This window comes from Oryctolagus cuniculus, chromosome 12 (genome assembly GCF_964237555.1).
Source record: "Oryctolagus cuniculus chromosome 12, mOryCun1.1, whole genome shotgun sequence".
Lineage (NCBI taxonomy): Eukaryota > Metazoa > Chordata > Mammalia > Lagomorpha > Leporidae > Oryctolagus > Oryctolagus cuniculus.
The window spans coordinates 44,570,025-44,593,001 of record NC_091443.1 but is presented as its reverse complement, the minus strand read 5'-3'; the positions used below and the strand labels follow the sequence as shown (position 1 = coordinate 44,593,001).

At 38.8% G+C, this 22,977-nt stretch overlaps 1 protein-coding gene across 2 annotated transcripts in view; it reads left to right on the top strand.

Moving 5' to 3' along the window:
• SCFD1 (sec1 family domain containing 1) overlaps window positions 1-18,169 on the top strand; it is a 109,261-nt gene extending 91,092 nt beyond the window's left edge. For both annotated transcript variants that reach the window (XM_051822744.2, XM_051822745.2), the window contains 5 exons: window positions 4,908-4,960; window positions 7,141-7,174; window positions 8,031-8,096; window positions 13,188-13,256; window positions 17,972-18,169. In XM_051822744.2, coding sequence (XP_051678704.1) covers window positions 4,908-4,960; window positions 7,141-7,174; window positions 8,031-8,096; window positions 13,188-13,256; window positions 17,972-17,995 — 246 coding nt within the window. In that variant the 3' untranslated portion in view covers window positions 17,996-18,169. The remainder of the gene's footprint in view (window positions 1-4,907; window positions 4,961-7,140; window positions 7,175-8,030; window positions 8,097-13,187; window positions 13,257-17,971) is intronic.
• The last annotated feature ends 4,808 nt before the right edge of the window (window positions 18,170-22,977 follow it).

The window sequence follows — 22,977 nt, the reverse complement described above, 5'->3', positions numbered from 1 at the left end:
TCTGTAAATGAAAAAGAACTGGTAAGCGTCAGTGGTATAGCATAAAGAGTACCAGCCCAATTTAATTTTATGAAAATTAGAGAGGAGTGCATAATGAAATTTTTGAGTACAAATGTTCAGATGGCACTAAATTCTTTAGTGTTGAAGAAGTAAATTGTAGAAATTGTTGGCTGAATGGATAAATGGGTAAATATTGTCATTGTTTATACTTAAATATTGAGCTTTCTGTTTACAATTCAAGAATGGAATATAAAATCATCAGAGTCAGTTCCAGCATTGTGGTATCCCAGGTAAAGTCGCTGCACCGCTGCCAGCTGCTCTCACTTCCTACCCAGTTCCCTGCTAATGGCCTGGGTAAAGCAGTAGAAAATGGTACAAGTGCTTGGACCCCTGCTACCCATATGGGAGACCAGGATGAAGCTCCTGGCTTTGGCCTGGCCCAACCTTGGCCATTACGGCTGAGGGTTGGAAATCTCTCTCCTTCTTTTTTTTTTAAAAATCATCACAATCTGCTTTATAAAACAGCCTGTCCTATTATGACAACCAAAAGGTAGTTATCACAAGAGTCTGAAATCAAGAAAAGCAGCATGATTGTACCCTTATCAAAACCCTAGTTTGTAGGGTGAGTATTTGGCCTAACAGTTAAGACACCAGTCAAGATGGCCATTTATTTTTTTTTTATTTCAAGATTTTTTATTTATTTATTTGACAGAGTTACAGAAAGCAAGAGATAGAGACACAGAGAGAGAGGTCTTCCTTCTGTTGGTTCACTCCCCAAATGGCCTCTACGGCTGGAGCTTCGCCGATCCGAAGCCAGGAGCCAGGTGCTTCCTCCTGGTCTCCCATGTGGGTGCAGGGGCCCAAGCACTTGGGCCATCCTCCACTGCACTCCTGAGCCACAGCAGAGAGCTGGACTGGAAGAAGAGCAAGCGGGACAGAATCCGGCGCCCTATGGGATGCCAGCGCCGCAGGCAGAGGTTTAACCAAGTGAGCCACGGTGCCGACCCCTCTAGATGGCCATTTAGGAGTAATTGGGCTTGATACCCAGTTCCACTCTGACTCCAGCTTCTTCCTGATATAGACCCTGGGAGGTAGTGGTAATGGCTCAAGTAATTGGGTCCCTGCCCCTGGCTTCAATGCCAGCCTGGGCCATTGCTGGCATTTGGGGAGTGAACCAGTGTCTTTATCTTCCTTCTCCCTCTCCTACCTTTCAAATTTGAAAAAAAAAAAAAAAACCTCAAATTCGAGTTGATCTAAATCACTATAGTCTTGGCAATGAAACTTGTGATTGCAAACCTAAGAGAACAGAATCTACAAATTAATGTGATGTTTTAAACTTTAATTAAAACAATTATATTTGGGCTGGTGTAGCAGGTAGAGCTGCTGCCTACGATGCCAGCATCCCAAATTGGCACCAATTCGTGTCCCAGCTGCTCTACTTACTATCCAGCTCCCTGCTAGTGAACTGGGAATAGCAGCAGAAGATGGCAAGCATCTGGGCCCCTGCACCCATGTGAGAGACCTACAAGAAGTTCCTGGCTCATGCCTTCAGCTCGGCTCAGCCCTGGGTATTGCAGCCATCTGGGGAGTGACCCAGCAGATGAAGATCTCTCTCTATATATAACTCTGACTTCTAAATAAACAAATCTTTTTCTTTTTTCTTTTTTCTTTTTTTTTTTTTTTTTTTTTTTTGATAGGCAGAGTTAGAGAGAGAAATGAGAAATGTCTTCCTTTTCCATTGGTTCACCCCACAAATGGCCACTACGGCTGGCGCATTGCAGCCGGCATGCTGTGCTGATCCGAAGCCAGGAACCAGGTGCTTCCTCCTGGTCTGCCATGCAGGTGCAGGACCCAAGCACTTGGACTATCCTCCACTGCACTCCCAGGCCACAGCAGAGAGCTGAACTGGAAGAGGAGCAACCAGGCAGAATCCGGCGCCCCAACCGGGACTAGAACCCGGGGTGCCAGCACCACAGGTAGAGGATTAGCCAAGTGAGCCATGGCACCGGCCTCAAATAAACAAATCTTTGAAAAGAAAAACATAATTATAATATTAAAAGAAATTAAGAAAACTTTAAAACACCCTCATGCAAAAATAAGATACCGTGTAATAAAGCATTTCAAAAAAGGAAATTAGCATTATGAAAGGAATAGAAGAATTATCCATAAGAATAAACTAAAAAGGATTAGATTCTTCCATGTGGGAATCAACATAAATGAAGTAGAATACAGTATACCAGTAACAGACTCTGCCCCTAAATCCCAGAACATATGACAGATTCTTCTTGAAAAACCTAAGAGAGGTATACATTTATGACTGATTGTCTTAGGGAACACTGCTTTATAATCAGCAGTAAACTACTGGAGTATGTTATCCCAAACAATAATAGATTAGAAATGTTGATAAATGCAAAAATGTCAAACAGATGCCAAATCCACAAGCAGTTAAAGTGTAGAATCTTACTGCTGTCCTTAAATCTCGAAGTGGAGGTGAAAAATGACAACAGTAATGATAACAGCTGATACTGCATGTCTGCAACCATTCATTCAAAGCAGTAACCTATTATTTGTTAGTAGAACCTTCCGAGGAAAATACTGTTGCTATTCTTACTTTCCAGATGAGGAAACTGTGGCACATTGAGGTCAAGTAACCTACTCAAGGACACAACAAGCAGTGGCAGTTAGGATTGTGACCACAGGCAGCTTTCTAACCATCATGCTGCTTTGATTAGGTCAATAACTATGCTTTTCATGGAATCACAGCTTTAAAATATAAAGAAAGTGTAAGCCATCTTAACAATGGAAGTGAGGCAATCAAGACTATTAAGTGACTTCTCAAGTCACACTTCCAGTAGCAGAATTGGAACCAAAAAACCTGCTCCTGTATCTGCCTGGTGCTGATTCTACCATACGCATTCCTTCCTCATTTCTAGTCTGTCCTAAACAAATGGGTAGCTAAATTGTTCATCTTGCTCAAATGCTTCTACAGGTTGCAGAAATTCATTTACATGTTCTTTTGACTGTTTAAAGATTCATTTTATTTACTTAAAGGCAGATTCAGAGAGAGAGAGAGAGAGAGACATCTGTCATCCACTGGTTCACTCTCCGAATGGCTTAATGGCCAGGCCTGAACAGGCAGAAGCTAGGATTCTGGAACTCTTTCTGGATCACCCCCATGGGTGGTAGAGGCCCAAGTGCTTGAGCCATATTCTGCTTTCCCAGGTGCATTAGCAAGGAGCTGGATTAGAAGTGGAGCAACCAGGACTTGAACTGGCATTCATATCGGATGCTGGTGTCATAGGTGGTGGCGTAACCCGCTGCACCATGACACCGGCCTTTATAACTGGAAATACTACACATTTTTTAAAGGTAAATTTTTCTGTTTTGAAAGCATCAAAGCAGTCTGCACTCTCTTCTATTTACAGATGAACAAAATCATTTAGAGATAAGCACTTAATTAGACCTGGCAAATTTGAATGTATCTTACCTCAAATGCTGTTTTTGTTGATACTTTTGTTTTAAAGATTTATTTGAGAGGCAGAGTTAGAGAGGGAGAGACAGATCTTCCATTCCCTAGTTCACTCCCCAAATGGCCATAAGGGCTGGCTGGAATTGGGCCATACAAAGTCAGGAGCTTCTTCTGGGTCTCCCACATGGGTGCAGGGGCCCAAGCATTTGGTCCATCCTCTGCTGCTTTCCCAGGCACATGAGAGGGAGCTGGATCGGAAGCAGAGCATCCAGGACACAAATCGGTCCCCATATGGGATGCCAGTGCCACAGGTGGCAGCTTTATCCCCTATGCCGCAGTGCCAGCCCTGTTGTTGAGTATTCTCCTTTGTCTTAATACATTCAAATTATTGCAAGGTGCCAGATCAGTTTCATCGTGCTTACAAGTCCTGCTGATAGCAGATTCTTGGAGCAAAGCGTTGAAGGATTCAGATGCTATATTTGAGTTTACTGAGAGTGCTGGGATTGATTGAAGTTTTTCACCATTGGGTATGGAACTGGGTAGTAGCACCGCATGTATTATGTTTGTCATGAAGCAGGTTTTCATAGGGCCTTGGCTGATTCTGCTACCAAACAGGAAAACAGAGGTTAGGAACTAATTATACATCATCAAGGAATAGAGCGTACTTTTGAACTGCTGTTAATTTGAAGAATTTAAGTTTTCAATTTAGCATAGAGGTCCACAATGCCCTTATCCACAACTTTGGAAATACAGAAAGTTTGAAATACAGTTTGTCTTTAACACTCATTTGGTGGCAAAACCTGACCCAGACTTAAGTTGAGGCTCTTTGTAGTTTTTATTTCTCCTATTTTATTATTCACATATTAAGTTTCAGAAATAGTAACATGTCATGTGTTAAGGTGCTGTCCCCATTGTGTACAGTAAATGCATGATATTACCTATCTAAAGTAAGTTCTAAATTCTGAAATAAATATTTATAAAGTTTTCAGATAAGATAATGAACTTGTGTAGTCAGTAAAAGCATGAGCATATAATGATAGGTAAACTCCCAAAGCAAAAATATTTAGCTATATTAGCTGTTTTCAGGCTTATAAAACAGGAATATTTTTGAGAAGCAGTGTAGAATGGCGGCTAAGAGCTTGAGTAGTGTGGACTGCCTAAGTTCAAATCCTGGAATTCTGTTGTTACGTGACTTTACCAAAGTTATGCAACCTCTCTGTACCCCAACTTGCCTATCTGAAAAATGAGGATAATAATAGTTACCACCTGATACACTGGGGAGTGAGTAAAGCTTTCACACAGAAAATAGTGATAAATGTTAGATGTGGTTATACATTCTACAAAAGTGGTAGATTCCTTAAAATAAGGTGCTGTGTGTCAAACTAGGCCTTCTAAGGAGAAATCCCATAGTCACGGTAAGTTCTATTTCCCTTCCTAGGAAACTGATGACTACAGATACTTTGATCCCAAAATGCTGCGGGGCAATGACAGGTAAGCAGCTTTTGTCTTATAAAATTTGTTGTTGGTTTTTCAAGAATGGGAAAAAAATTGGCTTTCCATTATAAGGCAAAATATAAACCATATAGAAAAATGGTAAGGAAACAGTATATATTATAATCCCATTATTCAGGGAAAATCACTAATAATTATACAACACATAAATATATTTGGATGTTTGTTTCTTTAATGTGAAATGATAGAGGTATTACAGACTAATTATGGAAGAGGGGAATTTGAATAATGTATGTTTTTAAATGAATATGATTGGACCAAATGAAAATGCAGGAGCTTTATGTTGGATACCAGTTTATTTCATTGCTTTTTATTTAACTGGTCCAAAAAATCCCTAGAAATAATAATGAATGGCAATGAGACATTCTATGAATAGTTTCTGTGACAGACGTGGTAAGGTATAGTCAGTTACGGATATTCTAAGATTTAATTCATGGTGATATGAAAAATAGCCTACAAAAAGAATAGGGAGCATTGGGGGGATTGTTTGGAATGCTTTTCCTTAGCACTGAAACTTAGTAGACAAAGCTAGTTTCTTGCCTAAGGCTAATGTTGGGGATCTTCAGAGCTTTGTTTGCTGGATCCCAAGCTTTCACATCTTCGTAGGCAGACAGGACAGATTATCTGCTCACTACATTATTAAATTGTTTAGTAACTTAAAATGTTGTTCCCTTTGTTGAATTTACCAGGAGTGCCACCAAAGCTGCATAAGAAGCTGCTAGTAGCAGACGTAGTTGACAAGAGACAATTTGACAAAGAGTAAATTATGGGAAATGAGTGATGACTAATGGGTACAGAGCTTCTTTTAGGAGTAATAGTCAATCCAGTGAATTTTTACAACTTCCTACACTGGTAATTCTTACATTCTTGCATAATTCTCCATCTTAAATTTTTGCCCCTTGTTTCATGTAGCTAATTAAGTAGATTTATTTTGCTTCTTAGAAACTTACTGAGAATTCTTAAGACAGATAAGCTCAGTTTTACAGAGCTTTCTTCTAAACTGTCCCATCACAATTAAATCTGTTATTAATAACTAGTAATACTGTGCTGTTTAAGTCTCACCTCTCTTCATTCCATAGCTAGTCATAGAGGAACTTGAAGCATGCTAGACAAAAGTTTACTGATGACTATTTCAATCTGATAGACCCTTCCACAGAATCTTCAGACAGGCCGTAGAAATGAAGAAAAGATGATAGAACTATGTGATTAGCCTCTGAACATTTAAGGGAGGTTATAATAGCTGTCTCTTATCAGTTGAGATTTTCAGAAAGTACTCTTCTTTTAACTTAATAGTTTATTTAGTTGCACCATTAAGCCTGTGAGTGTAATGTAAATGAAAAATTTTATCTCAAAAAAATAGTTCATCAGATAGAAAGGCCACAGTCCAGCAAGAAAATAGGGTCTATATACTTCCTGTCAACTTGTTGGACAAATATTTACAACAAAGTTTATTTTGTTTGAAATTTTATCTCCAACATATGAGGGAAAATGTATTTATCTTCCATTGTACTGCAAATGATACCGTTTCTTCTTTTTTTAGTTGAATAATACTCCATTGTATAGATCTACCACATTTTCTTTATCCATCCATCTGATCAAAAATTATTCTTGAGGCAAGTTTAAGTTGCCCTGAAAGTCATACCATGGAACCTGGGTTAGCACTCAAAACAAGTATCTGACTCACAAAAGCTTTGAAAAGTATCTTTATTAAGGATCTCTTGGACACCAAGGAAGTATTTCCCTACTCTTTCCCACTTTTCCCAGTTGTTATCCTTCCCTCACAGGTGACAAATGTAGTAACGCAGCTTACGTTTATTATTTTGAGCAAGACAAATTTACCATATGCTTTATCAATTTACCTTATACCCAGATTTCCACTCCTAGACACAGGAGCTGCTGCTCAGTCTTCTAGAAGACTCATTTTACAGTCATTAGCTTGGCCATTCTTTGTCAGGTACTGAAATATCTTGCTTCTTCCTCTGCAACCCAGTTCATTACCCAGCTCTACCAAATTAAAGGATCTGCTGCTCTCCTAAGAAGGTGAAGGAGGTAGAATCATAAATACCTGTCTAATAGTGTGTGCGCCTCTATATCTCACTCCTGTTTTACCCATAATAAAAGACACGGACAAAACTCAGTACATTTTTTCTTTATTACAGCTCAGTTCCCAGGAACAAAAACCCATTCCAAGAGGTAAGTTCCATAGAAAACATCTCTGTTCCCACAAAAAATAAAAAGGTGACCAAGCAGTCTTCAAGAATATCTTTGTCCTGAATATGGCTTTCTTAGGATTATAGTATGGCAGTCCTGATCAATCCAATTCTGTATACCAAAGATCTTTTCTTAAAGCTGTTTTTACTTATATTTTAAGCTTAAAAATACCTGACAAAAAAGTAAATAATTCACAGAAAAGGAAGCCTTTTAGATTGTAGTGAATTTTATATGTGTGGAATTTTTTTTTAAAATTGAATTCCAGACATTTGTGAAGAGATCATGACTGTTTTCATTTGAAATACAAAGAAAGCTCTCAGAAAGAATACAGTAAATAAAATGTTGGAAATTACATAAATGCTAGGTTTTCTCACTTTCCAGCCTACAATAAATAACCTGAAACTCAAAAATATCCTTTGGAGATAGCTTTTTGGATTTTTTTTAGCAGTTTTAATTAAAGAATGCAGTTATTTCACTCTAACTTGTTTTTGAAAAATCCCTACATCTTTTTAACGCTCAGTAGAAGTTAGAAACATTTAATACTTGTAGTAGCATCAGGTGCTTAAAATGTGCATTTGGGCTAGCTTGCACAGGAGCATTTCAGAAAGTTCATGGAAAAATGCAAAGTATACTGATGTAAAAATTTTTGATATCCTTGTCTAGATCGGGATTTCAAAATTTTTTTTCATCAAATGCATGTTTTTTCTTTTTACTCTTCCACAAAGTTTTTTGCCTCATTTGAAGAAGAGGTTCCAGGTTAACAATCACATTGCTTGTAAGTTAAAACACTGTTTGAACCATTTCTGTGAATTTACTTTTCTTCTGTTTTCATTTTTAGGCAATAGTTTTTGTGGTGGGAGGTGGCAACTACATTGAATATCAAAATCTTGTTGACTACATAAAGGTACATTGTGGCCTTTTTATTCTACCGTTTGATGGCTTCGCAGTTCTATATTTTTTTGGAGTAGCATTCTCTGATGTCTTTCCTGATGCTTACATAACTCCTTTTCTAAGAGGGTGGTTTTAAAATCCTGCATATACAGAAAAATTCACATATGGTCATTGCTTTCCTATTCCTATCACATTCATTTCTGGCCCAAAATCACACTTGACTGGAAAAAAAAAGGTATCTTCTAGATATGCACGTTGCAGCCATCTATCTTAATACAACTTAGAGACCACAAGTAAGCTCCTCTTCCAAAAAGTCTCCTTTGGTGAAATGATTTACAGAACATATCTATCTGAATAAGACAGTTTAGTCCCATCATATATATATGTAAATCAGCAGTATACTTCAAACAGGAGTTTGAGTTAGCAAATTAGAAGTAGAATGCTATTCAAAGCTGACAGAGGCAGAAGTAACAGAAAACTAAGCAAAAAGATTTAAAGGAAGGGGCATAATTTGAAGAACAAAACCACTGTTTAAAGCACAGGGTCTAAGTGGGCATTGTGAAGCAGGAGGTTAGGTTGCTGCCTCTCCTACCAGTGCCTGGTTCTAGTCCTGCCTTCCCTTCCAAGTCAGCTTCCTGCTGATGTGCAGTCTGGAAGGCAGCAGGTGATGGCTCAAGTACTTACATCCCTGCCACCCCCTGGGAGACCAGGATGAGGTCCAGCTGTGGCTGTTGGAGATAGTAAGAGAATAAACCAGTGGATAAAAGATCAGTCTCTCTCCCAGCCCCCCACACACTTGCAAAAGGTAATATCAGAATCAGCTGTTACTAGAATGCTATTTTGTAATATTCATTTATTCACTTTATGTAAGGATATAAAAATTATCATTTAACATTAAGGTCAAGGATAGGGCACACAGGGGCAGAGCTCAAAGAACAATACTTTGTCTTTGGACTATGCACAATACCTTGGTGTTAGAGTAGCCCCAGTATTGTATAAAAAAGGTTTTTATGCCCTTTGGTCTTATAACCAAAATTAGCCTGCATGACCAAACTCAATAGCAGAAAGCAAGAAAATGGGACAGAAACTAGGTGCAGGCCATCTCATTAAACAATGCTGACAAGCTAGTGCACATTGCCGCCTGGTCTGCTGGACCCTAGCACAGAGCTATATTCATCATTCACGTTTGGCCAAGGATTGGCAACATCACTGGCTCCAAGTGTCTCCAGTAGTCAACAGGCTTGCAATAGACATTTACACTCTTACATCCCATATACCCCTGCCTTGGTTACGCTTTTTCAGTCACCTGTCATCGTTCTTTTGGCATCTTTTCAACACTTATACAACAGAAAAACAAAGAAACACCAGAGTACTAATTTGTAGTGGCTGAAGTATAAATTTAAAGAAACATTGTGGTTTACCAGATAGTCCAATGAAGGTTTTCTTAACCATGCACAAGCTTGATAGCTCCTCTTTTTACCAAAGTTGAATTTTGTAGAATATGTTAATAATTCCCAACTGAGTTGATTTATTAACTAAATCTAGTTCTTTCTTTGATCAATCACCTTTCATTGGAAGAATAGCTGTAGAGGTTTTACTATATCCACATTTTAATCTTACTATTGATATCAGTGTTACACCATACAGCAGTTACATTATGATTTAGATTAAGATCATTACCAAAATGTTTTTTTATATATAAACCAAGTCAATTCTTACTCATATACCAACTGTAATTAATCTGGGGAAAATTATATTCTCCATTTGAGGAACCACAGGTGGTTTTCCAAAGTAGCTGCACACTTTACATCCCCGCCAGCAGTTTTAGAAGGGTTCTGTTTTCTCCACATCATTAACAAGACTTGTTGTTACCCAGCTTTTTTATTCTAACCATTCTGGTAGGTGTGAAGTACTATTTCATGGCACTTTTTCCGTTTTCCTGATGACTTATGATGGTGAGCATTTCATGTGTATATTGGCCATTTGTAGTTCCTCTTTGGAAAAATGTCTGCTCAGATTCTTTGTCCATTTATAGTTGGGCTGATTCACCTTTTCATTATTGTGAGAGCTCGTTATGTAATTGACAAATCCTATATCAGATACACGATTTATAGATGTTTCCTCCTGTTGTCTGGGTTGTCTTTTCATTTTTTAGCACCAAAGTTTATTTTTGTTAGGAAGAAAACAGACTTGACACCAGAAAACAACTGTACTTCACTAAGAATTTTATAGTTTTTGCTTTTACATTTAGGTCTTATCCACTTCAATTTTTCATACCCTATGAAGTAATGCCCACTTCATCCTTTTGCGTGTGGCCATCTAGTTGTTCCAGCAGCAGTTGATGAAAAAATTGTTTCCCCACTGAATGGTCTTGGCAGCCCTGTTGAAAATCAGTTGACTACACATGTATGGGTTTGTTTCTGAACGTTAAACCCTATTCCATTGATCGGCAGATCTGCCCTTGTGCCAGACTACAGCGTGTTGATTACTGCTGCTTTGTAGTAAATTTAGAAATCACGACACATCCCGCCTACTTTATTCTTTTTCAAGACTATTTTGACTTTTCTGGATCCTTTGTAGAAGTTGACACCGATTCTAAAATTCATACAAAGTTACGAAGATCTAAGTTGGTATTCTTACAGAATTTGCATGCAATCTTTGGTTTCATTTGGATAATGTTGTCATCTGAACAGTGTTAAATCTTTTGATTCATATGCACATGGAATATTTTTCATACATATCTTTCAACAATATTTTGCTCACAGTATTCATAAAATTCTTAATTTTTATGCTGTTGTAAAAGGGATTTTTAACTTTATTTTGGGTTGCTCATTGCAAGTGTATGGAAATCCAATTGATCTTTAAATGTTGATCTTACATTCTACAACTTTGCTGAGCTTGTTTTTAAGTGGGTTTTTGGAATATTCCACATATCAGATTATGATACTTTCAAACAAAGATAGTTTTACTTCTGCCTTTCCTTTCCTAACTGCCCTGGCTAAAATTTCATTAGGTTGTTGATAGAACAGGCAAGAGGAGGTGGGACGAAGTCTCAGTCTTTCACTATTAAGTACGATGTTAGCTGTAGGTTTTCACAGATACCTTTAGCTACTAAAAATTTAATGGATCTAAGTCTCCATAAGGGTTTTAAAAGAAAAACTCTCTCAGGATAGTCTCATTTCCTTTGCCCTGAATAATCCTAATCTTTTTCTGCATTCAGCCCTATTCAGGAAGAACATGACAGCTTCTATCACATCATTAGAAATCCATGTCAGCACAGCCTTGCAGTAGGAAACCCAAGAGATTTGTAATACTGTAATACAAAGTTAAATAAAATGGCCCTTAATTTATACTAGTCTATAGTACAGTGAGTGAGTGCCATTGTTGTTGAAAAGACAAAATACCGTAGTAATTCTGATTTACTTAGTAATGATGTAAATCTAACTCATAATATGACTGCTATTTATTATAACACTGGTGTAACTGGTAAAATTTATCAAAATATTAACACATTAATAACCATAAGGTATTTGACGGCCAGTGATTGGTTAAAGAACTAGATTTAGTTAATCATTAATTTTATATTGAATCAATGCATTGTTACATTTCTTGAAATTCAGTTTTGAATGGAGGGAAGAAGGAGTTGTCAAGCTTTATCATGAACAAGTTTGCATTGGAGTATTTGGTAAGCTATCTTTAAAATTACACCTACGCTTCATTGGATGGCACAAGTGATTACTATTTTGGTACTTTTCTTGTTTTTCTGTTGTACTAGAGTAAAAGATAGAGAAAGAAAATGAGGAGCGATTTGATTACAAATGTGACCATAGGGGAAGGGAGGAAGGTGGACTGTCCAAGTTTAATCTCAGCTGGTCTTTTGCAACCCTATACTTATATGGGAACCAGGTGCTGACTTGGCCAAACTAGAATGAAATGTACTTAACGATGATAAATATTGGTCCTACGCTGGGGTCCCAGATATACCAGGGGGTCATTTGCATTAGTTTGCTGTTTAACAGAAAATGTGAAATGTTGATTTGCCCCTGGTTTCTGTTATATCGAAGCTGTTATGCAGCCTGATTTTTCCCATGCAATCAGAGAGGTATGAAAGACCTCTGCAGGAATAAGACTGGGAAGCCCCTTAAACCAACACACCCAGAACATATCTGGATGGGCTCACAATACAATTGAAAATGAAGTATGTCCTGTGCTACTGACGTAGAATCTTGGGAGCTCTGCCCAGAAGTTTCAGACCCCTCGGATGAGTGGCTCTGTGCTTTCTTTCTGTGCTGTAGCCTCTACCTGTATGAACGCCTCACTTGTGTCTATTCTGTATAGGTCAATACTTGACCCTGTGTAATTGCTATGTATATAGCATCTCATTTTGTAAAAACAGCTTTCAGAGAGAAGTAGCCTTCTCTTGTGCTACAGAGCTGTCATTCTTATGTTCATTAATGAATTACCAAATTACTTTGTTATGAAATTACCATTTACATTACAAAAAAAATCTCATGACTTTACCTTCAAGTTCAGCATGAAGACCTTAGCAAAATTCTCTGGTAAAAAGTTTTGACTGTTATGATTGGATTCTAACTGCCTGTAAAAATCAAGAATAAAATTCATGGAGTTACAAAGTGGAATGAGATGTATTAACATATAAATACTGTTCTGACAAGTAAGGTGGAAATAAAAGTCCAGACCACCTGCTTTCAGCCTAATGAAACTTTAAGAATGTTTTCTTGGAACAGTATAGATCTTACAGTGGAGGAATGTTGATCTAATATTTTATAGATAATTGTCACTCACATGAAATGTGACAGTCATCAGATCCCTTCTGTCTTTAGTGTCATGGGAAAAGGCACCAACAGGATGTTGTAACACACATAGATTGGAGAAGGAAGTTTTTTGCCCATTTCACCCACTGTATGTTTGTTTATTCCATGCAATTTTAGGGTAAACGTGTATACTCCAATCCAGTACCGCCACTCCAAAAATGACCTTTAAGAATTTTTTTTAAATCCTAGGAAGTTAATCTCTCCTCTTGGGAATATTGAAAATATCCTTGCTTACCTGTATCTGATGTTCTGACTCTGATTTTTTCCAGGGGAAACAAGGCAAACACATTTTGTACGGCTGCAGTGAGCTTTTTAATGCTACGCAGTTCATAAAACAGGTAACGTATACCTTTTTAGTTCCTGCTAACATACCCCAAGTTGCTGTGTTTTTAAAAGAAAGAAAAGCTTTTGCTCATCTGGACCAGCTGAAACAAAAACCATACAGTTTTATTTAAGGGATACAAACTTTATATTCCTAAAGTTGTAATTATGAAATGCATAGTGATTCTTCCCAGCATACCTGCCCTCCCCCTTTTCCCATTCTTCACTGAGATCTATTCGATTAACTTTATACACAGAGGACCAACTCTGTACTAAGTAAAGAGTTCAACAATTTGCACAAAAATACTGTTAAAAACTTTTGCCATAGACAAAACTATATAAAACATGACAAATCAGAAAATTTGTAAATGGAGTTAGAGCTCTCAGAGAAGATTCAGTTCAGCATCTCCTAATATTCTGGCCACATTTCTGACCTTACTCAGTTTCACAGGCCCAGTGTTTGATATTCTTGGTAACTTCCCTGCAGACTGGTCTCTGTTCAGTTGATAGAACTGCATTCACCGTACAGGCGCATGACAGAATAGCTAAGGTGTGCAGACTGTCTGTGTAGTCCTTTTAGTATTGCTGCCAGTGATGGTCTCAGTAATTATATTGATCTGAGGCATCTTAAATTGTATGTAATTGGGGCTCAGTAGTCTGACTGATAATGTCCACTCACCTTTGCTTTGGCGGTCCTAAAAGTCATAACCACACTGTGTATTCATTTGCAGCATCAATGTTCCCATCATTGATTTTCATACAAATTCCTTAACATTGCGCAGTTCTTATAATTTTAACATGCACATTATATTATGAAAATTTCAATAAGAGTTCAAAAGAAATTGCAGTAAACATCTGTGTTCTCCCCCATTGGTTTACTGTTCATGCTCTGTAATCTACCTGCCTGTCAATCAGTATATTTATCACTTCAACTTATTTTATTAATTTCAAAGTAAGTTGGTACTATCAGTACATTTTTCCCCTTTAATACTTCAGTGGCAATGTCATTACCTAAAGATTTGTGGGGCCAATTTTGTGGTGCTGCAGGTTAAGCTGCCGCTTGTGGTACCAGCATCAACTTCCAGTCCAGCTCCCTGCACCTGAGAAGGCAGCAGAAGATGGCCCCATTACTTGGGTACCTGCTACCCATGTGGGAGACCCAGGTGGAATTCCTGGCTCCTGGGTTCAGCCTGGCTCAGTCCTGCTGTTGTGGCCATTTGCAGAGTGAACCAACAGATAGAAGAGCTCACTCACTCTGACACACACACTGCCTTTCAAATAAAAAAGGGGGGGCAGGGGGAGATCAGTATCTAGCCCTCCCTTCCTTGAGAAGTAAGACTTAGAACATTAAGTGAGTACTCGTACTGAGGACAGCATTGGTGCAGCAGGGTAAGCAGCAGCCACCTGCAATGCTGGCGTTCCTCACCTGAGTACCTGCTCAGCCCGACCATTGTGGCTATTTGGGGAGTGAACCAGTAAATGGTAGATCTGTCTCTCTCTTGTTTTCAAATAAATAAAATGAATCTTTAAAAAAAAGTGCTCTTTTCCTAGGTAGTCCCTGTTTAATCACTGTCTGGATATTTTCCTTCATATGATAGTTTAGAACAGGCAAAACTAACCTGAGTGGAATCTTTTTTTCTTGCTGGGTTAATAAGAATAATCTGTTTTGTCCATCTTATGAATCACATGTCTGTTACTTTCCTTGCTTGTTTCTTTGTTCTTTTCTAAACCAAGCATTTAAAGCCATAAAATTAAAATTCTAACCAAATACTACTTTAGCTACATTCCACAATTTTTGACATGCTGAATTTTTTTCATTCAATGTGAAATATTTTGTATTTTACCTTGTGATTCGTTCTTTAGCCTAAGTACTATTTATCAACCTGTTGTTTGCAAGTATTCAGGGACTTTCTAAACTAGTCTCAAGAATTGCTATCTAATTTAGTTCCCTTGTGGTCATAGAACATACTCTAACTTTACTGCTTTAAAGCATATTGAATTCTCTTTATGGCCCAACAAATGGTCTGTCTTGCTAAATGTTTCATATTCACTTAAAAAACAATGTGCTTGGGGCAGACATTGTGGCTCACCAGCTACTCTGCTTATGATCCAGCTTCCTGCTAATGCATCTGGGAGGTAGCAGATGGGTATTTGGGTTCTTGGCTGCAGCTTGGCCCAGCCCTGGCTGTCACAGAACAGAGTGAACCAGCTGATAGATCTGTCTCCCCCTGTGTCGCTCTACCTTTCAAATAATTATTCTTTAATGTGCTTTTACAGAAGTTGAGTGTCAGGTTCTATGAAAATCAGTGTGGTCAAGGAAACCAACTGATAGCATCATTAAGATCTTGCATGTCTTTGTTGATGGGGGTGGAGAGGAGGTGTGCCTATCATCTGCTAAAAAAGGCATTAAAATTGCCAATTGTACTTGTGCAGTTATCACTTTCTCCCTGGAGTCCTGTCAATTTCTTTTTTGAATTTTGAAACTGTTATTAGGCGTATATTAGGGATCTTCAAACAGTACATGGAAAGAACTGTGTTTAGATTTAAAAATCTTTTGTACCAAATAAACATTTTGACTTCTACAAATTTTTTGATGTACCCTTGTACACATTAGTGATTATTGTGTCTTCCTGCTGAAGGGACACTTTCTTCGTATGCAGTATTTTGGTAACTATTTTTGGCGAAGTCTACTTGATATGAATTTAGCACTCTAGCCTCTTCTGCTGTTTGCATATTGTAACTTTTTCTGTTTATTTTTATTCTCATTCAGCAAGTATTTATTGGGTACCTACTATCTGTCAGGCACTGTGGTACACCCTCAAGGTTTTTTTTTTCAAATTTCATGTACTTCACATATGCAGATTGAGGACCATAGTGATACTTCCCACCCTACTCTCCTGCTTCCTCTCTTACTCCCTCTCCGTTTTTACAATGATCTACTTTCAGTTTATACCCATAAGATTAACCCTACAGTAAGTAGAGTTCAACAAATAGAAGAAAAGTAGAGATAAGGGCTGTAAACAATCATCAAATCTCAAAATGTCAGTTTCACTCTATACCTTAGATTTGTTTACTTTCAGCATATGTGCTAAAATATTTATCTTGTAGGCAGCATATAGTTGGATTTTTTATTAACCATTCTTACAGTCTCAGCCTTTTAATGAGGATGCTCTGTTAAACTCAGTTTTATCAGTAATTACATTAAATGTTAAGTCTTCCATTTTCCTTTCAGTTCCCTGTTAAGGATTCTTCTGTTCCTCCTTTCATAAATTCCTTTGGATTATTTGAGAATATTTTAGAATTCCATCACAAAATTTTTTAGCAATATCTCTGCATTAATTCAGTAGATCAAAATAAATACATATTTAGCTGTTGGTAAACTAGAGCTAATATTATGCCACTTGGGTTAAGTGTAGGAACCTTGCAACCATCTCGACCCATTCTTCCAGCTATGTGTGTTATAATTGCCATAGATTTCACATGTACATGTAACTTCACAATGAAAAGTGTTATCTGCCTCAGTCAAGTATTTCGTAACACTGATTCTTTGCATTTACATAGATTAGGTATTTCAAAAGGTTGTGGGAAATGGAAATAAAGTATGTTTTAGCACCAAAGATTTTTGAAACCATGCATAGCTTTTCAAAATATGCATTTTTCAGCAACATTTTGAAAACCATCATATGCCTGGCTAATGGTGATTTCATTTTCTATTAACATTATTTTGACTTTATATTATTCTGGATAGATATTCAGTACTTTAAAGATTGTTATTTACTATATTCTGGCTTCCATTGTTTGAAATAAGTTAATAGTCATTCAAATTAACACAACTATCTTAATGTACCATTTCTCTGCTTTCAAGCTTATGATATAGTTATAACATTTTGTATAGTCATCTTGCTTGGGAAACACTGAGCTTACTCAGTCTGTAAGTTTATACGTGTACCAGATTTACTATTTCTAAATATTTTTATTTCCAATTTTCTCTCTCCTCTTTTGGACTCTAATATATATATATGTGATGGTGGCCCCTTAAGATTATAATGAAGCTGAAAATCCCTATTACCTAAGGACTTCATGACTGTCATAACATCATAGCATAATACATTACCCACATGTTTGTGGTAATGCTGATGTGAATCTGTGCTGCCAGTAGCTTTAGCAGTCTTAAATACTTCGGGCAAGAGACACTGCCAGTTTTCTGTCACTGCTCTAGTTGCCTGGTGCAGCACCAACAATAGCCTGCCTAAGGCTGAGAGCCACAGAACCAGGGCTCTGCCCGGTGCTATTTCTTCCTCCCCTGAGTCGATTTTCCTACCCACTCTTCCTGTTTTCAGTTGCTTTCCACTGCCTTCACGTAGTTGACTTTTGCATTTTGTTTAAAGAGAAATTCTCATATGAAGAGCATTATTAGCAGTGAAATCACTCATGACATTCCTCTTTACATGGTTATGTCCTTTATGAAGTAAATTCCTGCCTAATGTTTACATTTCTTTGTTATGACACTGGTTATTGCAATTCAGCTTTTAAATATCTACAGATGTTAGACATTTATTTGTAAACATTAAATTAAAATATTTTTCTAGAATGTGGTGAGTAAAACAAGAAGCCTAAATTTTACCATAATCAAAGTGTGACTTTTAACATATTATACAAATAGATTTGATTATATGAACTTCTTATAGCGTGTTTTCTTAAAGTTACATGTATGTTTTTTGCTTTCTTTTAGCTGTCACAACTTGGACAAAAATAACAAAAAACTTTAATCTACTTGGATAACTGTAAAAAGAAAAATCAAAAGAGCCAAATGTTTTCTTCTCTATAACAATGTCCTAGCAGTGAAACTCAGAGCTATTTGTTAATTTTTAAGAAAATTCTATAATATAATGTGTACTGATTAAAAGAATAAAGCATTTCAGAAATAAAATTCTGCCATTGTTCATTCTCATTTGTCAAACATTACAGGATAGAGAAAGTATGAGGGGTCTTCAGAAAATTTATAGGAAGTGCACTTTATGAAAATATGTAAGGATTTCATTAATTTTTGGAATAAAATATCTTAATTCCATTTTTCTGAAAACTTTCTGAAGTACTTTAGGGGTAAGAAAAGAATATAATATTAAAATAATTACTATAGCAACTAAAAGGTTATGATTGAAGTTGAGGAAAGCTTAAAGTTATAATACATATTGCTTGATTAGGTCATGACTCCTCTACATAGAAGCATTTTTTAATTGTAAAACTGCTTTCTCATAGCTTGTTCGTTTCCTATGTGTTTTCCAACGGCTGTTCTCCCTCTGTCATGTTTATATACCTTTTATCAGCTAAAATCCCTCCTTTACATAAGTAAAATGGGAGAGGTAGTATTTAGAACATTATGGATCAGTGTCTTCTAAGTAAAACTGTGTGTTGAATTTGATTGCAAGTTTCCTGGGGAAAGAAGTAATGTAGACAAGTAAGACATCAAAGTACTAAAATTTGATCATACCAATAATTATAACCTGGAATAATTTTTGTACCAAAGTGATAAAACACCTGCCCTAGGGGTTCAAAAAGAAAAGCACTGTGGAAGTGTGTTCAAGGCAAGCACAGAATTTAAAGGCGTGTTTAACAGCTTTGTCTCATTGAACACAGCAAACCTCCACTCAATTCTGGAATTCATAAGGAATTGACCAAAAAACTCAAATATTTTGTCTTAGTAATGAGGCAAAAATAGTCTTGGACTAAGCACTGTTCCAGTGCTGCCTAATGAAACTTAAGAGTTCTTATCACCCACAAGAATCAAACTGCTTCCAAGTGACTTAAAAAGGTCTAAGGTAGTCAGCTTTCCATTACTGTAAAATCCCTGTGAGGAGCTTCTAGGAGGGGAGGTTTAACTCAGTGCGTGGTTGCAAGGTTCATCGCCCTGGGTCGGCAGCGCTATGAGCCTGGCACCTGATGGAGGCTGGCGGTGGCAGACAGAGAACTACCTGGTGAGCCAGGAGGCATATACAGAAGCTAGCCTAACTCAGCGTAAATAATCAACCCTCCCATGAGAACTGCCTTCCAAGGGCAAACCCCAGTGGCCTAAAGACCTCAAGGAGGGCCCACCTCACAGATGCCATAGTTAGAGGAACTCGCCCCTCTTAATCCATGAACATAAGACTTTGCAGTTCAAATATCCTGTTCAAACCATAAGAGTGTCAGACCAAAGCCCCAAAGCTTAGGAATACAAAAGTACTCAACAGGCAGCACAATGAAATTTGGAAATTTAACCAAGATTTACCAAAAATATAAAACAGCAGGAAAACAACCCATCACAAGCATAAAATTACTTAAATATAACCAACTGTGTCAGGGATGCTATAAAGTTAATGAGGACATTGATGTACTTACCATTATTCCATATGTTTAAGAAACTAGGAGAAAGACTGGACTTAAGTAAAAGCACAAAAGATTTAACAAACCCAAGTCAGACTTCTAAAGACAGAACCTCCGATATCTGTATTAGTTTCTCATTGGTGCTGTACCAAATTACCACAAGCATAAAACACCATAAATTTGTTGTCTGACAATTCTAGAGGTACGAAATCTAAAATAGGTAGGTCTTGGGTCAGCACTGTGGCATAACAGGTAAAGCCACCGCCTGCAGTGCCAGCACCCCATAAGGGTGCTGGTTCAAGTCCCGGCTGCTCCTCTTCCAATCCAGCTCTCTGCTATGGCCTAGGAAAGCAGCTGAAGATGGCCCAAGTGAATGGGCCCCTGCACCCATGTGGGAGACCCAGAAGCAGCTCCTAGATCCTGACTTCAGATTGGCCCAGCTTGGCCATTGCAGCCATTTGGAGAGTAAACCAGTAGAAGGAAGATTTCTCTGTCTCTCTAACTTTGCCTTTCAAATAAATCTTAAAAAAATAAAGTAGAATAAAATAGGTCTCATTGAGCTAAAATCAGGGAGTGGGCCAGGCTGCATTCCTTTTTGGAGGTTTGCGGGAGACCCAGAGATGCGCCTTTTCCAGCTTAAGAGGCTGCTACATTGCTTGATCCAGGCCTCCTTCCACGTTGTCAGCTAGCAATGGCCACTCAAGTCTCACGTCGTGTCCCTCTGACACTAATTTCTCCCCCTCCTCCCAGATATAATGGACCCTTGTGATTACACTGGCCCTTCTAGAATAATCCAGGATACTCTCTAGAATGCCTCACCCCAAACCAGAGCACACTGTAAGTGCATTGAGAGCACCTACTAAAATGAACCTTACATTGACCTGTCTCAATCAATGTTCAATACACTCAACACTTTAAAATCCGTCAGTGCCACACCTGGAGCTCAGCTGTCACAGGGATCAGCATGCAGGAAGCTGATGAGGGAGCGCGTTTGGGATCAGTGCCTGTACAAAAGCAGGTGTCAGCAGGGGAGGGCAGCCATGCTGTCACAGGAAAGGCCCAGCCGACCCCCAGGGAGCTAGATGTCATTTCAAGTTACCCTGAAGTGGGCGTGAGGAGGCTGCTCCTTAATTCCCTTGCCACCTGGTCCGCAGTGCAGGTGTGAGTTTGGACCAGACTCGCTGAATGTGACCCCCTGCACAGGGAAGTTTGGCCAGTACCATATAACAAAGTGCTTCTCCGGGATCCACTTCGGCTGAACCAAAGAGGGAGAGGAGGAGCACTCATGCGTGCATGGGAGGGGTGGGGTCATAGCCACCTCTCCTCTCCCTCATCTTCCCTCCAAAGCAGAGGCCACGTGGTCTGCAGCTTATGCTGAGGGCATCAGGCGAGATTGTTGGATACAGACAACAAAGCTGATTGAGGGATTAAGCTACAGAAGAGAAGACAATGTTCCTTTGTTTCCACTGTGGTGGAAATTAGACCACAAACATTTCACATTTTGCACAAAGGAGAGGGTCTCTTTTCATGTTATTTTTGCATTTAAAACTAAGTTGTAGGGGTGTAGTGGATAAAGCCACCACCTGTAGTGCTGGCATCCCATATGGAGTTTCAGCTGCTCCACTTCCGATCCAGCTCTGCTGTGGCCTGGAAAAGCAGCGAAAGATGGCCCAAGTCCTTGGGCCCCTGCACCCACGTGGGAGACCCAGAAGCTCCTGGCTTCAGATCGGCTCTGGCTATTGTGGCCATCTGGGGAGTGAACCAGCAGATGAAAGACTGACTCTGTCCTCTCTCTCTTTCTCTCTCTCTCTCTACCTCTAACTCTTTCAAATAAATAAATTTTTAAAAAACTAAGTTGTGAAAACAGTCTTAACAATAAATGTACAGTATTGTTTTCAATGCTGTCTTAAGTTCACATAAACACCCCATCTTATAGATATAAACAAGCCTATTGCCACAGTTCTGAAATAACCTTTCAAGGGGACCTATAAACATTCTTGGGCTTCTTAAAAAATCTCTCTGTGGGGAAACCTTGGCCCTTCTCAGACTGCCCACAGCTTAGCGCTGTCCGTCCTGGTGGCCGTTACCCAGCCTGGCCTTGCGCAGGATCCCACATCACAGAGGGTGCAGCAGCAGCCCACGGCCTGGCCCGTTCCGAAGGCAGCCGTATCCACATTGTCAGTGTGATTTTTCTCAACGGAATTGATTCCTGCCCCGAGAAAGCTCAGAACAGGGCTGGACTAGGAAGGAAACAGGACGCTTTACAAAAAGTGGCACTTACCTCCTCACACCACCAGTTTTAGAGACAGAAACCAGACTTTATAGATGGAAACAAGCTCACAGAAACAAGCTCAGTGTCACAGCCAGCACCTCGTGGAGACAGAGGGAATGCACATCCGCCCGCTCCAAACCTGCCTCTTCGCACACCCAAAAATTCCCAGGCTGGGGAACAGGAGGCTGAGAGCCTTGCTCCCCATCAGCCGGGTCAGTCGGTCTCCCTGTGCTTTGTACAGAAGGTCGTATGAGCAGGGGAGTCTAGCATTCCCCTTCAGGAAGTGCAGCACACCCGAACCAGCCAGCTCAGGACGGCCAAGGAGCCAAAAGCCTGACCCACAGAGCTGCCGCTTTGAACTAGCAGCCTCAGCCCTGCAAGAAAATCTGTACTTGTTTGATATAAACACAAGGCAGGTCAACTCAGTTATCACAGATACAGCTCTACACTGAAAGGAAGAGGTAAAATTTTAAAAGACAAGGAAATTCAGTTTGCCCTAAACGCGAACCTTCCATTCCATTGATGACCAGATAATTTTGTGCTACAAACGACAAGTCAAATCCACATCCTGGCATGTTCAGAATACATGTACAATGTTCAGAATTACGAGCTTTCAACTCATGCCCTTAAAATTGACAATCTTTGTAATTCAAGACAAGCTGGAACAGGGTATAAGATTTAAATTCACTTAAATGCACATAGATCATTATAACTGTGGACATGTGAAAATTTCCCCCAGTTTTAAAATTGTAAGCCTCCTAATTGCAGGGGCCGATGAGACTGTACTGAGAGCATGTGAATAAAGCAAACTGCAAACAAGATTTGTTCAAGTGACCACATCAAAGCAGACATAGATTAAGCAGAGAGATTTAGGGACTGATTGACTTCACTTGTGGAACTGTTCTGGGCTCAACAGAATAGAAGAATTTCAAAAACATATCAGAAGAGATTCCTGGGTGATGACTTGTGAGTACTGGGTTTTAAATATTTGCAATGGGAACCCCATGATGGTTCTAAATCAAGTATTAGCCCAGCCGTGCAGCTCCATAACCAAGGTGCTATGGGATCTGTTCCCTCAAGGGTCAGGTACCGGAAGCTTGGAC